At 36.7% G+C, this 18,936-nt stretch overlaps 1 protein-coding gene across 2 annotated transcripts in view; it reads left to right on the top strand.

Moving 5' to 3' along the window:
• Positions 1-18,936, top strand: part of LOC106867348 (intraflagellar transport protein 88 homolog) — a 101,475-nt gene that overhangs the window by 23,545 nt on the left and 58,994 nt on the right. For both annotated transcript variants that reach the window (XM_014912200.3, XM_089358285.1), the window contains exons 6-10: positions 3,164-3,254; positions 3,816-3,920; positions 5,387-5,489; positions 7,520-7,634; positions 10,162-10,390. In XM_014912200.3, the coding sequence (XP_014767686.1) occupies positions 3,164-3,254; positions 3,816-3,920; positions 5,387-5,489; positions 7,520-7,634; positions 10,162-10,390 (643 nt within the window). The remainder of the gene's footprint in view (positions 1-3,163; positions 3,255-3,815; positions 3,921-5,386; positions 5,490-7,519; positions 7,635-10,161; positions 10,391-18,936) is intronic.

The raw sequence follows: 18,936 nt of genomic DNA, 5'->3' as shown, positions 1-18,936 counted from the left end.
CTTGGAACTTTCCAAGAAGTATTTGCCCCCTCCTTGGAATGTTCCAGGAAGTTATTCCTCCCCGCCTAGGAACTTTCCAGGATATATACAACGGGCTTCTTTCAATTTCTGTCTACCAGATCTATTCCCATGGTTTTGGTTGGCCCGAGGCTAAAGTAGAAGACACTTGCCCAAGGTGTCACACAGTGGGACTGAACCCGGGACCATGTGGTTGGTAAGTAAGCTACTTACCACACAGCTGCTCCTGCACCTACACACACACACATGCAGCATGGCGAAAAGGATGTTAAATGATGATGATGATATGAGAGTGTGTTTGTATATATACAGGGTGTCCCCGCAAAATGTATACACAATTTAAATAATTGTAAAGTAGTTGTTTATAAAAGACATTTCATTTCATATTTATATTGGTTTCAAGTTCAGTCCCATTGTGTTGCACCTTGGGCAAGTCTTTCCATTGTAACCCCAGCTGAATAAAGCCTTGTGAATAGACTTGGAAGATGGAAACTGAAAGAAATCAGGTGTGTGTGTGTGTGTGCATGCACATATACGTGTGTGTGTGTGTTTGTGTCTCCTTGTCAAGACATGCAAAATATGTGATTTCAGGTTCAATCTCACTTTGAAGCGATTTAAGTGTCTTCTGCTCCAGCTCTGGACCTACCAACCAATGTCTTCATCATTATCATCATCATCATCGTTTTATGTTCGTTTTCCATGCTGGCATGGGTTAGATAGTTTGACAGGAGATGGCCTGCTGGAGAGCTGGCCAGACTCCAATTGTCTGTTTTGGCTTGGTTTCTACAGCAGGATGCCCTTCCTAACGCCAACCACTTAATGCTTTCTGCATTGATTTGGTAGATGGAAACTTAAAGAACCTCTTCATATTTGTCTATATTTATGTGTGTTCTGGTGTCTCCTTGCATTGTTTGATATTATGAAATAATTGTAAACGTGTGCCACTGTCATGCGAGTGATGTTTTTTCATTTCCAATTTTCTGTGAATTTATGTCCACATGGGGAGAAAATGCTTCCTTGTTTGGAAATACTGGGAAAATACAATCTTGCTGAGTGTCAGTTGGCAACAGAAAGGACATCAGGCCGTAGAGTATCTTCCTAAATGAATTCCATCTGATTCAAGCATGCTTAGGGAAGTAGATTTTAAAATGATGATGACCATGATGATGTTAATGATTATGATGGCACACATATGCGTCAGTATATGTGTGTGTAAGAGAGAGAGAGAAAGCTGGGATGTCAAGATAAGCATACTGACATATATTTCTTTTGCTTTGATGTTTATTGGCAATAACTGCAATTATTTTCAGATGTTGACATACTGAAGTACTTTGGCTATATTTTTATTTTTTTCGTCCTTTGATTAGTCTCTCACTATGTGACTTGTATTTTTCCCCAAAAGTAGTTCTTTTCATGTAAAGTTCTTGTAAGAATAAGTTTTGTAGTCTAATAACTCAAATATTTTGTGTTATCTGTGTATTTGGGGAAAAACAGGGAAAAAAAAAATCAGCTTCTGATTTTTACAAATTCTTATTCATTTATTTTTTCTTGTGAAGGACAATTCTCAAGAAAATAACGAATGAAGGAATGGAAACGGCTTTGAATTTTTGCATATCTTCTAATGATTTACTTTTATTTTGTTTTGTTATTTTTTGATTAACTCCTCTCTTTCTGGTGAGGGTGGGGATGGGGGTTATTTATTGAGTTGCTGTTTTGCTTTCTCTTGTTTTTGCTCCTTTTAGACAGTCATGGGAGATGCACATGTAGCTTTGTGGTTAAGAAGCTTGCTTGCTGACAATGTGGTCTTGAGTTCAGTACTTGGCCAAGTGTCTTCCGCTATAGCCTCAGGCCAACCAAAGCCTTGTGAGTGGATTTGGTGGACAGAAACTGAAAGAAACCCATCACATATGGCTTAGTGGTTAAGGTGTTGCACTCACAATTTGCAAGATCATGGGTTCGATTCCCAGACCGGGCATTGCATTGTGTTCTTGAGCAAAGTTCTTCATTTCATGTTGCTCTGCGATCATTTCAACATCTGATATGTGGCACCTGTAGCACCTGTACAGGTAATGTCAATCTGATGGAGGTAGTGAGCTTATATCTACACAAACAATTGATCACTATGAACAAATCATCTGTGTGGCTGTTCGGTAAGAAATTGTCGAACCCTCATACATCATCTAACAATGGGAGAGTCCATCATATATATAGGTGTTGATCTCTAGGTGTGGAGAGAACCTGTGGAAGCGGTAGACCCTGGAAGAAGGTGGTGAAATATGATCTTCAGTTGTTGAGTCTTATGGAGGTGATGACAAACGACCGAAACTTCTGATGATTTACTGTGCATGAGAAGACATGTCAAGCTAAGTGAAATCATGGCTGTGGCCAGTAACACATAAAAGGCACCCATGCCGGTGGCACATGAATGGTACCTGTACCAATGACATGCAAAAGGCACCTGGCCATATGAATTCTGCCTCAAGAAATTGAGGCTATAGTGGAAGACACTTGCCTTCTGTTTGCTATAATTATTAAAGAGTTTTTAAATAAACTTTTAGCCGAGAGAAGAAGAGTGACACTCTTAACTTTTTCCACTGCTTCAAATACTGGTGGGAGAAAGCGAGGAAGAATTCCCAATTCATGGGTTATTCTTGTGCTTGCAAGAGACAAGTAGAGCTGTTAAATCAGATAACAGATCACGTTTGCCTGTCTATGAAGGTCACAGAACATGTCACTCAAGTGTGAGTAAGACTTGGTAACATATGGCATGCTTTTATGAATTGATATTGTGTCCAATCATAGACACTTTCTTGGCTTCCTCATCTTAAAACCCAGTAGAATATCCAAGATGTGGCACTCAGAGGGAGAGAAGGGCTGCACCAGCCCCTGGTTGGGTTTCATTTCAGCTGAGTAGATTGAAACAACGGCAAACGAGGTGCCTTGTTCAAAGGCACAGTATATCACCTGGCCTAGGAATTGAACATACAACCTTTTGATCATGAGCTGAACACCTTACCCAATAAGCCATGCCCCTTCACATGAAGAGGAAGAGATGCTATAATTATAATTTGTTTGTTTGTAAAAAATTTTTATGCTTATGTTTGTGTGTTTTTTTATCTTTATTTTCATTTGTGTTAACATCCAGACCAGAAGAGAAAATGAAATATCTGGAGAAAAAAGCTTATGCTTTAATTGAAGAAAGCTGTTTCTCTACAAGCCGCTGTGATTTTCCTGCTGTAAGTTTTCCATTTTCACAAATTCATAAACCGACCATATTTTATTGAAGCAACAGAACTGGCAGAGCCTCTGCTAAAAATGCAGCTTTTAGTTCTGGTGCTTTATGGTCTGAGTTCAAAATCTCTGCGTTTCTGGAACATTGTTTTACAGGTATAATGCTTACATAACAGACTATATCTCCCAATTTTGCCTTCCGTTTTGGAGATTGCTAACTGTTATATTTACATATATATATAAAATATGTATTATCATTTTATCTGATGGAGTTTATTTTCTACAGCCAAATACCCTTCTTGACACCAACCCTCACCCTGTTTTCCAAGCACGGTAATATTTCCCCATGACATGTTTTTCAAATATATTGGAAATGAATGACGCTGCTTGTATGGCAGTGACAATCATTTATAAATACATGTGATGTGAAGACAAGGAGACACAAAAACATTCACACACACACTCACACACACAAACACACACACAAACACACACGCACACATATTTGTGTTTGTTTTGTTATGTCTCCCTTCACACTCTGAGACAGGAATTTCTTACTTTTGCAGGCTTTAGAAAAAGCAAAAGATGCAGAAAAAAAAGAGAAAGCTGTTGTACGCCTCAGGAAGCAGGTGTCCCAGGGAGAACCTATTAATCTGGATTTAACTTATTCAGTAAGTTAACAATTTAGTATAACAATTTTTCAATTAATTAACTTACTCTAGATGCATAATATGATTGGTTGATTGTTGCTGTTGATTTTTAGCCCCAGGTCAGCCCTGATTGAGTACACTTCTGCAGGTTTCTTATCAAACCGTCCCACCCATGCCAGCAGGGAAAGTGGACATTAAATGATGATGATGATGATGATGATGAAGAGCCCAGAAAATTATAATCTGCATCATCAGCATCATCATCATCATCATTTTACATCTGTTTCTACATGCTAGATGATTTAGATGAGTTGTCGTTAGTTTGCATTATTTTACACACCCAGTTACAGAAAAACTGGCCAACAATTACCATTTTACTAGTTTTTATGGAGTTGTCTAGAGCAAGGACTAAATAGTCCCCCACATCCACCTCCACCATCACTGCCATATCATAAATCGTTTCTTATTTGGAGTTACTACTCACCTAAGGTATGCAGTTATTTTGAAAATACCTCAAAGAGTGACAACTGTACCCTGCATAGATATGGGCTGCCCTTTAGCAAGGCATAGCACTTGTTCAACCATCCTGCCAGGTACATAACAAAGTCATGGGGTTGCAGCATGGTAGATTGTGAAGAAACGGCAGAAGAGCTCAAGTGAGTCAATGGTACTTCTTACAGTCAGGCTGAGCAGAGAAATCCTAGAAGATCAACGGTCAAGATCACTAAGCTCTATCAAGAGAGTAACTCACGATGCATCCACAGGGGTGGCGTCCATGGTTGTGTAGTCAGCTAATGAAAGATTTGCTATGACTCATGCTCCCGATTCAAATTCATAATAATGGAATTGGATGGCAACAGAGAGTCATAGGAATCTGCAAAAGCTGTTAAAAAAAAGAAAAAACTCTCCTGGATGAGTAACCAGCTCTGTGGCTTGTAGAAGCCACATTTTGCTCTTCCAGCTATAAAGACATATAGACATCTAATTAATGCAACATATTCTAGAAGTTCTAGTAACAGAAGGGTGAAGACCCCCTTTGGTCATGAATGACCATGGGATTGCACCCAGAAAGTTACCCTCCGAGACACAAGTCTGGGCAAGGTTGTTTTATGGAAGGCCAACAGTCACCCATGCATACCAGCCTCCCCCTCTCCATGCCACCGATGTTATCCAAGGGAAAGGCAAAGGGGCCGATACAGCTTGGCACCAGTGACTTTACAACTCATTTCTACAGCTGAGTGAACTTGAGCAAGGTGAAATAAAGTGTCTTGCTCAAGAGCACAAAGCGCAGCCTAGCCTGGGAATCAAACTCACTACCTCATGATTGTGGGCCTGATGCTCTAACCACTGAGCCATGAGCTTTCTCATAGCTAGTAACAATGCACGTGTAAATTCTTTGAAATCTTTAATCTGCTACTAAAACGTCTCTTTATATGAATTTGTCATGAGGTTTCATTCCTCTTACAAACTTTTAATTTGTTTTCTAGGTTCTGTTTAATTTAGCCAGTGTTTACTACGCATGTGAAATGTACACGGAAGCACTGAACACCTACAATGTCATCGTCAAGAACAAGCTCTTCAACAATGCAGGTATTTATTTATTTGTCTATTGCTAATGAATTCTATTTGAGTTTATCATTTCGTTAACCTTGAGAATATCTGCTCACTGAATCAACAGAGTGTATATCAGCTGACCAATCATTGACTTTCAGGAAGTCTGCATTGATAACAGTGTCTAGCAAAATTTTTCTTTTTTATTTGTCTTTGCTCAGTAAGTGTTATTTCCTATTTGCTTCTGTCTAGAAATCAAAAGGAAATGACTACTATTCCCATCAAACTTTGCTTTTGTGACCGGGACACCAACGTTTTGAAACTGACTTATTCTCCATTACATTTCAGACAGATTCAGTGCTGAGCAAATATTCTGCTCTATACCACAGATTTGCTTGTCAGTTGCTTGACCATAACCACTTGAGAACGTCCCTTAGTGGCTGACAATATTGTGCATCTCTGATCATGAGCAGGAGTAGTCGGGGAGCATCATAGCCATGTGTTGAGAGGGATTCTTTGGAGGTTTGAATAAATTTAACAAAAGCAAAATTTGAAGGAAATATTAGCCATTTTACATACATTCTAGAGGTAAGCAAATAGGAAATAACAGTTCCTACCATCGTCATCATCATCATCATTTAATAACCATGTTCCATGCTGGCATAAATCAGATGGTTTGATGGAAACCAGTGACTTGTTTACTTTGGTATGATTTTTACATCTGGATACCTTTCCTAACACCAACCAATTTACAAAGTGTACTGGGTGCTTTTCATATGGAACCAGCATCAGCGGGGTCACCAAGTAACTTGGAAGACAAAGACCCCTTGACTGGGAGTGGGGAGTAGTGTCAAGGAAGATGACTTTGTGCCAGTTGATGAGAGGTTAAAAGCATAAATGGGGCTGACAAGATTTTGATTAGCCCAGGGTTTTAGTAGAAGCTATTTCTCAAAGATATCACTTAGTGCAGGGGTTCCCAAACATTTCTTATCTGTGGACCCCTTTGATTAGTATTTTATTCTGGTGGACCCCCATAGCCACTTGATGTTTAAAAACTAGTTTTATAGTAACTTCTTTCAAAATTCCTATTTGGTTTTCCACACATTAACTTGTGTAGGTTGAACTATGTAAAACATTTGAGAAAGAAACCTAGCTGTTTTTTGAAATGCATACCAATACATACATCTAAAGCAAAGTTTTTCAGGGGACCTTAAAATATTATTGTGGATCTCCAATTTATTATTTTGTTACATGGACCCCCAAAAATCTTATATGGACTCTCAGGGGCCACATGGACCCCGGTTGAGAACCACTGACTTAGTGCGACTGAAACTAGAACCAAATTTCTGGGAAGTTTATTATCCCTTTAACATTCATATTTCTTTGTCAAATGTAGAGGACCCTTTTGGTCATTAGTGACCATGGGAATTCACCTAGAAATGTTCCCCCTCCTAGGCACAAGTCTGGACAAGGATGTTTATGGAAGACCAGTAGTCACCCGAGCATATCAGCCTCCCCTCTCCATGCCACCAATGTTGTCCAAGGGAAAGGCAAAGGCTGATACAGCTTGGCACCAGTGATGTTGCAACTCGTTTTTACAGATGACTGAACTGGAGCAACATGAAATAAAGTCTCTTGCTCAAGAACACAACACAAAACTTGGTCCAGGATTTGAACTCACTACCTATTGATTGTGAGTCCAACACTCTAACCACTGAGCCATGCTCTTTGTCAAATGTATTGCTTATTTATTCACATTGTTTTGAATTTGTCATGCATTATTATCCTGTAGCTTTGAGATTTCAATGGTGTGTTTGTATATTTTTAGAATGACATTATAGGTTAGGTGTGAGATGTTGGATCCTGTCAATTTGAGCATAAAACAGGTAGAATGTTTGGGCCAGATATGGCCAGATTAAATGCTAAAGGGTTAAACATACATAGAGAGTGTTTTTATCATCAGAAATACAGTGAAAGGTATAAGCAGTTATATACTTGTTGTATACCTGCTTACTATTCACTGTTTCAGCATAACCTAACTCCCTAATTGTCTTTTTATACCTTATTAGGTCGACTGAAAGTCAACATTGGCAACATATATTTTAAGCAGCAGAACTACCCAAAGGCTATCAAGTTCTACCGGATGGCTTTAGACCAAGTTCAACTATCTCATAAGGAAATGAAGTAAGGAATAAATCTCTTGTTGTTTTATCTAGAATATGTAAAACCAAAACAAGCATAATAATAATAATAATAATAATAATAATAATAATAATAATAATAATAGGATTAAGGTAAAAGAAGAAGAATTAAAGAGAATATCTATATATATAGACATGTTTGTGCAGTTATGGCACTTGGAATTACTTAGCTCGTTTTAGGATTTGTAAATTCTTTAAAATATCTATTTTTTTTTTTTTTGTGTTTTGATTTTTTTCATCTTGAAAACTTCACAACTAAACAAACATGAGAGAAAGAAAGGAAGAAAAAAAAAAAAAAGCAATTCAATAGCAGAAATGTAGTGTGTAAAGTCTTTGATCTTTCAGATATTTGCTGTTAACTTAAAGATATTGTTCTCATGGAAAAATAATAAACGTGTTTACTTTTAGTTTTGTTCAATAATAGAGCAACAAAAACAACAACAACAGCAACAACAATTGTCTGTTTTATTATTCTTGTGGTTTACTTATTTGTTTATAGATTTACTTAGGTTTTTTTTTTCAGATTTTCTTTTAGCGGAAAAGACAAAAGCAACTTCCATATATAAAGTACTTTCATTTTGTTGGCTTTAATGAATATATTCCTTGTTTTTTATTTTTATTAAAAATTTTTTATTGTATATCGAATCTATAGCAATTTATTTGTAGAACAGTTAATTGTATTGTCTTTGGGATTTGGTTTTCAGAGGTATTTATCGACATGTGCGTGAACATGAGTGTGTATATGTGTGTGTTCCTTTGATATTTATATATTTATTAATTAATAATAATTAACAGATATACAAAGAAGCAAAGTGGTTAATTGTTTTGAAATCGTTTATGTACTCTACATACATACATGTATGTGTGTGTGTGTATAACAATATGTTTATGTAGATTCTATATGTGTATGTATGTACATGAATATATAGGTGTGTGTGTGTGTGTGTGTACACACACACACACACACACGCATACACATATATATATATATACATATATATGCACACACACATCTTTCTGTGTATACATATATATGTGTGCATGTGTATCTATGTCTGTGTATGTATATGCACATATGCATGCATATATATATGTGTGTGTGTGTGTATGCATGTATGTATAAATATGCATATATATGTTTGTGTATGTGTGTGTGTGTGTATATATATATATATATATATATATATATATTTATGCGTATTGCTATCCATCTGTTTATACATACTCACACAATCAGATGTTTTTGGACATATACACACACACAGATATATAGTTGCAATTAATTTTCTTGTTAAATTTTCCTTTCTGGTTATTACCAAGAGGAAAAAACTCTTGGACAAAAGAGCCAGTGTTCATATTAAGTGTGCTAATGGCTATTTACCATTAGCAATCTTTGATAGATGAGAGATGTTTTCTTGTATGGGTTTGAGCTTAGAGACAGTACAATGTTAGCAGTCCTTCACATCAATAAACAACTGTTTGTTGCAGCAATAATACCCATTCATAAGACACCACTTTGATGCTATTGAAAGTTGCGGTAGCTTGCTGAGTCCATAGAGAACGGCTTACAAGTTGAAGGGTTGACAGTTTCAAAGTGAAATGGCTACTGTTGTTCGATACAGCACATGAATAAGTATTCCTAACTTTGCAGCTGAAGGGCAGGGGTCTTAGATATAAGCCGTTGATTGTATCTTCAGATTTTCTTTGGACTGAATAACATTTGTGCGCTCTTTGTTGTTTTTCAAACGAAGTTGACTCCATTAACTTTTGCCTCTTCACAGTAATTGAGGGTTTATGTTTGGAATTGTTCTCCTAGTCCAGCTTTTTTCCACAGGTGCCAGTCCCAGACCACTTGCCTAGTTATATGGCTTGTGTCAGGGCTGGATTATTACTCATAGAGGCCCTAAGCACTTAAAAGATTTTGGTACCCCCATACATATGTAATTGAAAATATAAACAATTGCAAGCCACAAAATAATTTTTTATCTTTCAAAATGAAACAAAAGATGGAAAATAATGTTTATTTTGGTATGCTTCCACTTTATTTGTATTTGAAAAGTTTTCTTCTACTTTTTTAATTGTAGAATCTTTGGTGATCCTCAAAATTAATCTTATGTAACACATCTGCTTCTATACTTAGTAGAGATAAGGCATCCTCAATATTATTTTAGAAAGTTTGAAGTGATTTCTTTTGTGCTGTAAGCCATTTACCATTTCTCTGGTGCCCTACTTCCCTTGATGCCCTAAGCATATGCTGATTATTGCTTAATGGTTAATCTGGTGTTGGTTAGTTTATTTGTGGGTACAATATTCTTCTAGGTGAATATGGCAGTTGTGTGAAGTTTATGATGAATCACTGAAAGTACATGTGGTAATTAAGGTGTTAAAACTAAAAATGCCAAATAGGTTTTTGGGACTTAAAAGGTTAAGCTTAGAAATATACAAGAACCACATTTGGGGCTTACATATGTATATTTACCTTATTTTATTTTTTGTTTTTCATCTGCTAGAATGAAGATTATGCAGAATATTGGGATCTCTTTTGTGAAGATGGGCAAATATGAAGAAGCTGTTGGATCATTTGAACACATTATGAATGAATCTCCAAGTTTCAAAACTGGATTTAACTTGATTCTTTGCCATTACGCTTTGGATGATCGAGAGAAAATGAAAAGATCCTTTGAACAGTTATTGAACATCGATATCAAGTTTGATGATGAAGACAAGTACCAGCCAGGTGTAAGTGAGATCCAGTTTATTATTTCTTTGTGAAAATATCGTTATCAGTTCATTAAAATGGTTGACACCTCTGAAAGTCATGTCTATTTCTCTTTTATATTCTATAAAAATAGGACCTCCCCACCTATTTTTGTGATTATTAGCAGACTTCTTAACCATTCAGCCATATTGAGGCCAAAAGTAACTAACATACAACTAATTAAAAATCATAACTGTTAATTAGAAGTGAATATAACTTGGTTGTATGTATCATGCTTTCCTTAATTGTTTTAGGTTCTTACATGGTCACAAGCAGACATACATACCTCCTCAGCCCTCTTACTCTTTGATCCAGTGCTACATTGAGGATAAGACAGCAGGAGGTAGGGTGGGTTGAACCAGCACCCAGCTGGTACTCCTTTTTAACAGAGTAGACTGGACTGGCATGAAAGGAAGTGCCTTGCTCAAGGACACAGTACTGCCCAGTTCAGCAATTGAACTCAGGACTTCATGATCATGCGACCAACACTCTGACTACATTTATGTGAAGGGTTTTCTAGTTTTGGTCACTCGCAAGCAAGAATGACTTGGTGACACATACCATGCTTTTGCTAATTGTTTTAGGTGCCTATATAGTCATAAATAGATATAGACACCCTCTCAGTTTTCTTCTTCTTTCTTGACCCTGGAGAACATCCAGGATGTGACAGTCAGAGGGAGAGAGAGGGCTGCATCAGCAGTCAGATGGCACCCGTTTTCATTCGAGCAGATTGAAGCAACATGAAATGAAATGCCTTTCTCAAGGACATAACTTGTTGCCAGGTCTTGGAATCGAACCTATAACCTTATAATCATGAGCCCAGCACCCTGACCACTTTCATGTAGAAGATTTTCTGACTTTGTTCTGATTTGAACGTTTGAAAACTGTTTTCTATCTTCCATTAAGTTTCCAAAGTTGATAGAATTCATACCAGTAATACAGCAGGCAAAGCCAGTTGATTGTAACACTCTGTTTCTTGCAGAAAACAGTATTATACCTAATCAAATAGATTGGTATTAGTTTCAATTTTTTTCCAAAAATAAACAAATAACATTGTGACAGTATTAGAAATCAATATTCCTTTTTCCTCTACCCACCTCCAAAAAAAAAAAAAAAAGTTAGAAGGTTACCCTGAATTGATAAAGTGCGTTGTAGTATTTAGTTATGCACCTTTAAATACTGAATTCAAATACCCACCCCAGGTCGATTTTTTTTCTACTCTTCTGGATCTGATAAAAAAAAACAAACAAATTATTCAGTCAAACACTGGTTTTAATTAAATCAACAACTCCTACCCCTTCATTCCCCTCTCCTACCCCTTCCATTCCTCTCTCCTCCCCCTCCCCCACTTTGTAGCTTTGTGCTGAATTTAGAAATCAATTTTTTATTTTTCTATCAGATCAATCATTAAGTAACAGTTATATATATATTTTTAAAGTATTTTGTTTTTTAATAGTTTGAAATTTCATAATGATAAAATGAAGATATGGCTGGGGCTGTGGTCTGATGAGATGCTGAGAAGAGATACAGAAATGGGTGATTCTGAAATTAAAATTGAATCAGAATTCAATAAAAAGCCGAGTCTTTTATCAATGCAAATTTAAATTTAAATTTTAATTGAGTTTCAATTCTATTTTTGTTCATAATTATTTATTTTTGTTTTCCATATTCTATTCTCATCAATCGAAGAAAGCCAAATAGCAGGACTTGCTTGACGAGGTTCTTGTCAAGGATAGCAGCATGCAACCTTATTCCTCACTGAAGTGGGCTACTATAGTTTCCCTGCAAAAAGATAGTACCCTATTTCTTGCAGAAGATTATTTTAGAACCTGAACAGCTAGAAGGGCTGCTAGAAAAATAGCAATGGTATTTGAGCATAGCTGAAGGTGACTGTGGTCAACAAATGACCACAGATAAAACCCTTCTGTTGGCAAAAGATTTTTTGGTCCCTACTCCAATCAGGTGAAGTGTAGAGGTTAATGGGTGTTTTGCTTGTGACTCTGAGATACTTGCTGAAGATACAGAATGTTTCCTTACATTTACCATTTGGCTAAAGGTGTAGGCATGGCTGTGTGGTAAGAAGTTTGCCTCCTAACCACATAGTTCTGGGTTTGGTCCCACATCATGGAACCTTGGGAAAGTGCTTTCTACTGTAGCCTTGGACTGACCAATACCTAGTGAGTGAATTTGATAGATGGAATCTAAAAGAAGTCCATTGTGTGTGTGTGTGTGTGTGTGTGTGTGTGTGTGCATGCATGCATGTGTATATGTTTGTTCCCCATCACTGCTTGACAACCAATGCTAGTGTGCTTATGTCCCCACAACTTAGCAGTTCACTAAAAGTGTCTGATAAATTAAGTACCAGACTTAAAAGAAATGTACTGGGGTCAATTGATTTAACTAAAGTTTATTCAAGGCAGTGCCCCAGCGTGGCCACAGTCTAATGACTGAAACAAGTAAAGGAATATCTGTAAATGTTGTCATGGTTTTTGGTATTAAGAGAAATAGCTGGCCATATCTGTGAGAAGCCCTTGCAGTTTCTATATGGAGCAAAGCATCTCTGATATTTATTTAACCTTCTGTATGGCACATAGTTCAGTGGTTAGAGCGTTGGGCTCAAAGTCATGTGGTAGTGAGTTCAATTCCCAGACTGAACTGTGTTTTGTGTTCTTGAGCAAGACACTTTATTTCACATTGCCCCAGTTCACTCAGCTGTAGAAATGAGTTGTGACGTCACTGGTGTCAAGGTGTATCGTCGGCTTTTGCCTTTCACTTGAATAACATTAGTGGCATGGAGAGGGGAGGCTGCTATCAATGGGTGACTGCTGGTTTTCCATAAAACAATCTTACCCAGACTTGTGCCTCAAGGGGTAAATTTCTAGGTGCAATACCATGGTCATTCATGGCTGAAGAATATCTTCTTCTGTTTTTATAAGACATCTTACTAAAAAAAAAACTCAGTCCTTCACAAAATTAAAATATGAAATTATACAATTTGATAGAAATCCATATTGGAGACAGGCTAAAAAGTTTGCTTCACAAACACATAGTTTCAGGTTCAATCTCACTGCAAGGCATCTTGGGGGCAAGTGTCTTCTAATAAAGTCCTGGACTTATCAAAGCCTTGTGAGTGGATTTGGCAGGCGGAAACTGAAAGACATTAAAACAATGATGATTCACAGTTAAAATCTATTGTTAGCATCACCACATCACAAACGACTGCGTCTTGGGGACCTACTGGTTCCATATTATTGGTTTTCTGTTAGCTGCACTTAACAATCTCGAGTCATGCTCTTGCTTGATGAGGCTGGGGTCATCCAAATTTAGTGACACCAGAGATGTCATCATGCATAGAGCCAACCAGGTCCACAAGAACTCTCCATCGCTGGTGTTCCTATGCCATTCCTTCTGCATCCTCCAAGATGGTGATGAGCTTCTGGAGATCCTTCCTAATCATGTCCAGCCATCTGGTGTGGGGCCTGTCACAAGGCCTCATGAGGGTCCATTATTTGTTTGTTCATTTTATGTCCATTTTTTTTTTTATTCTCGTCTCAGTTGGGAGGTGGAGCTGGAAGTATTTGTTAGTATTTTTAAGGCTGCATGCTCTTTCTGTTGCCAATCCTTCCCCGTTTTGCAAGATGGTTATTCTTGTACAAAGAGTTATGAGACATAATGTATTCTGGTAATGCAAATATGACGAAACTGTTCTTCTCTCAAGCAATCTCATGAAAGATGTGGAATTGATAACTCTTATGCGTGCGTGTGTATGCACACACAGACTCACACAAACACAAATACATCCTCACACATGCTCACACACACACACACACACACATACACACACACACACGATGGGTTTCTATCAATTTTTTCCTCAAGGCATTGGTTGGCTTGAGGCTACATTAGAAGATACTTGCCTAAGGTGTTGTACAGTGAGACTGATCCTGAGGGCCAATGGTTGCAAAGCAGACTTCTCAAACACACCACCATGCCTTTTAAAATGAATATTAATTTTCTTCTAATGAAAGATTATGGAATAAAAGAAAATGAGAAAAAAACATACAAAAAGTGAAAGGTGTCAACCACCCTTAATGACCAGCAATAATTAGATAATTAAAATGCTGAACTTGTTAAAAGGCATCTTGCTTTCTTTCTTGCACCATCTTAACATCCTTAATTACATTTCAGCAAAATGTGAGATTGTTTTGTTAAAATGATCAGATCTGCATATGAATTGTTGAAGCTATACAATTGCTTTCACAGCCAGATTCCCTTGCTAACAGTTAACCATCTTGTTAAGGGGAGAGAGACAGAGAGAGGGAGAGACTTATCTGGGAAACATTGAGGAAACTGAGTAACACCTCTTAATGGTGAACACAAACAATTATACAAATGAAATTAAACAAATCAAATCACTAGGGAAGAATTCTCTCGAGTATATTCTTCACAAAAACATTTTAGTAATGTTGTTAGGCAAATGACATCATCTGCAGGCATATGTTAAAGCTGAAGTCAAACACCTGAAAGAGTTAGAGTAGCTCTTTAAAACACACGTTAGGCGTTTTTCTTTTATTCTTTTACTTGTTTCAGTCATTTGACTGTGGCCATGCTGGAGCATCGCCTTAAATGGCTATAGTTGAAGAAATTGAACCCTTGACTTATTCTTTGTAAGCTTAGTATTTATTCTATTGGTCTCTTTTGCCAAACTGCTAAGTTACGGGGACATAAACACACCAGGATCGGTTGTCAAGCAATGGCAGAGAGACAAACACATACACTTGCAACAAGCTTTGGTCAGCCATGCTAGCATGGAAGGCGGACGCTAAACGATAATGATGATTATTTATATATATATATATATATATATATATATATATATATATACAACAGGCTTCTTTAAGTTTCCACCTACAAAATCCACTTACAAAATTTTGGTTGACCTGAGTCTATTGTAGAAGACACTTGCACAAGGTGCCATGCAGTAAGACTGAACCCAGAACTGTGTGATTGGGAAACAAACTTTTCACCACATAGCCATACCTGCCCCTATTCTGTTTGTTTATTTTTTAAAAACTTATTTAAGTTGACACCTTTCACTGTCGCATATTACAATTCATCATCAATTCTGTTGTGAAGATATTGCCAATCTCTTAAATATGATACAACTCTCATTTTATAAAATCACCTCCACAATAAGTGTAGCAGCTTCTTTATTTCATATAGCTGTGAAATATTTACTTACTAATTCTTTTGTTCTGTTGTTGTTTTTTTCCCCCCTGAAAACATTCGTTACAGTACATAGTGGTGCACAAACCATAATTAATTCATGACAGAGTAATTTCTTTATCTCTGTTCCCTCTGGGTGTTTAATTTTTCAGCTATACTTAACTGTGTGTATCTATTATAAATATATATGTATATTACTGTTTAGATGCTGCTTCAGCGATTCACTGATACAATGAGGTATTCATTTGTTATCTGGGGAAAATTTAGTATGTCTCTCACATACTGTTATCATAAGAAGTCAATATAATTATTGTTGGAACTCATTATCGTTAGTAATTGGCTTTTTATTTTGGTCACAATTTATCATTATCATTATATCTTGGGAGAAAACAGGGGATCTGTTTTGACATTAGAAATGGTTACTGATATATATATATATATATATATATATATATATATATATATATATATATATATATATATATATATATATTTACATCATAAATGATATGAATCATTTTCATTTTCAAAACATACTTAACCCATTTCTGTATCCTTTTCTTTTTTGTATTTCTTTTATTGTGATAATGGAAGATTAAGAAATTTATTGTTGGAAGGTTGTTGCCATCTTTCATTGTTATTTTCGGTATTTAGCAAATCTTATAATAATGATTTCTTACTTTTGCTTATGATCTCCAATTAAGAAAGGAGACATGTGACAATCAAGGATGCACGATGGCTGTGCGTAAGCAGTGGGACTATTTATTCACATATTGTGAGTTCAAACTTGTTGCTGTGGTTTTATTGTTTGGGGGCAAGTACATATTGTGCCATTAAAAAGTTAGCATTTCTTTACACTTTTATTTGAAATAAAACAGCATTTGTGTGTGTGTGTGTGTGTTGTTGTTGTTGTTGTTGTTGTCTGGTGAAAGTGTGTTCAGTAGTTGCATAGCTTTCCATTGCCAACATCTCATTGCAGTGATACGTTTATGTATATCATTAGGTGGTGTGAAATGCTCTATGTCTGAAGATGATCTTGTATGAGCATTACTAGAAAACAAATGAATCAGACAGCTCAGAGTAAAGGGTTAAGTGTTTCAAGAACTCTATTATATCAAAACCTTTATGTAATTAGTTCTGTATCTGGATACTTGTTTTTTTTTGTTTTTTCTTTACCATTTACCATATTTTTTGCAGGCAAGTCATCGTATTATATAGTGTAAACATATAGTGTAAACATTCAAACATCGTCACTATCTTTCCCAATCCTGCTGAGTTTCACATGGAATTTTTGGTCTGAAAAATTCAACTTGTCTGCTAGAAAACTGGTGCTTAGGGAGGAAATGGCAGAGACCTTAATTCTTCAGAACCTCCATAACTAATATAGTGAAGGGACAAAGCTCAAATCAGAGACCTGGCTTGAATGCTTGAGACAGAGTTAATTCTGCTGAAGGTGCCAAAGGCCTAGGGTGGGAGCGATTAACCAAAACCAAGAAACAAATTAATTTCCCATGCAAAAACTCAGAATGTAAAGAGCTGGAATAAATCCCACAAGGCATGTTATCCAACATTCTAATATATATGCACGGGCAACCTTTTCCAAGAGGTGGGCCACATAAGACATGACTCTTCATCAGGTGAACTGCACTACTGACAAAAGTCAAGGTAATTTTTTGCTAGGTGTGCCATTTAGAATGTCCCATGAGCTTCAGTTTGCACATGACTCTTCTAATAGTTTTGTTGATCCATCCCACTGGATTCCTCATTCTTTTCATTGATTCTGAAAGAACAAAACATAGAGTAGAAGAAGAAGAAAGTGCCAATGGTGTACATTTGTTTAAGGTGGATCTCAACTTGCCAGAAAGTGACCCACACCCTTGGTTTCGTGACCTTCCTCTGCGGCACATATAGAATGAGACATGCATGGTCGCTCCTTGTCATGGTGGAGGGGCTTGCATTGACTGGTGACTCTGAGAGCAGTGCCGTCAGGAATTTTAAACTCCGGGTCAGCCCACCCACAAAACATATTATCAGACAATGATTTAGCAGGCTTGTTAGGTTGTCAAATAGAATGTCCCACAGTAATTGTTTTGATTCTCTACACTCCAATCTCACCAAGGTCAACTTTGCTTAGATTTTTTCAGGGTCAGTAAAATTGTTGTAATCCAATGTTGGACTGTTATGACATCCACTCTCGTACAGCAGTATAGACAAGTAAGACACGACTATCTATGACCGACTACCCTGACTGCTCGACATCACAGTATTTGTAATGACTAGCACATACCACTTGTCATGTGGGTGGGGTGTTCCATTATTACTTTTACCCCCATAACATCTCCCCTCTGAAGTTTTCTTTTTTATTTCTTAGGGCGTGTAATTTTATTTCTTTTTATTAGCACCCCCACCTCACTTTTTTTTTTCATATAGTTACACATTTAATATTTTGTTTTGCATCCTCTTCCAGGAACTCTGTACATTTTCTTTTTCTTTCACTTGTGTGTCTGGGTTCAGTTATTTGTAGCGGTGTTGGTACTTGAAAAATATCATATAACCGTTCCGTTGGTTCTTCCATTCTCTTGTGTTCGCTCTCAATGAATCTTTGTTTTATTGATTCATGTTTCTCTTGTATACCTCTTTTCTTCCTTTTACCAAGTATAGCATTTTACCTATGCGTTTGGTAATCACACTATTTTCCCAACTTTGTATTCTGTTTTTATATGCCCTAACAAATACATTTTCACCAATTTTGAAATATCTTGCTGTATTATCCATTGCAACTTTTCTTTTCTTACTAGGTAGTAATTTGTCAAAGACTGATTTTATTTTCCTTGCAAACATCAGCTCCGCGGGTGACATAGCTGCTGGTGTATTTAGATTTAGTGTCACACAGTATACTCTTGAAAATTGTTGTAGAGCTACCTCATCCCTGACTTCCTTTTTCGACTTTCTTTGGGCTCTCTTGAATGTATCAACAAAGTGTTCTGTCATAGTTACATGTTTTACAGCGAATGTTTTACAAAACTTTTTAAACTCAAAAGACAAAGTGTGTTCCATTGTCAGACATTATGGTGTCTGGGATGCCAAATCTTGCAAACAGCTCTTGTAGAAAGTTTGTCGTAGTTGAGGTGGTTGGCTTTTTACACTTACAAATTTCTGGTCATTTAGAGACACTATCTATTACTACTAAGTAGTATGAACCATTTAAGAGACCAACAAATTCAATGTGTAGTCTTGACCACAGAGCATCTACTTTTGGCCAACGTTCACTTTTTATGCTCCTACACCATAATCCTTTGCA

Source organism: Octopus bimaculoides, chromosome 10, assembly GCF_046866305.1.
Source record: "Octopus bimaculoides isolate indiv1 chromosome 10, ASM4686630v1, whole genome shotgun sequence".
Lineage (NCBI taxonomy): Eukaryota > Metazoa > Mollusca > Cephalopoda > Octopoda > Octopodidae > Octopus > Octopus bimaculoides.
Note: the sequence above shows the minus strand (reverse complement) of the source record. Positions and strands in the feature narration are given on the sequence as shown.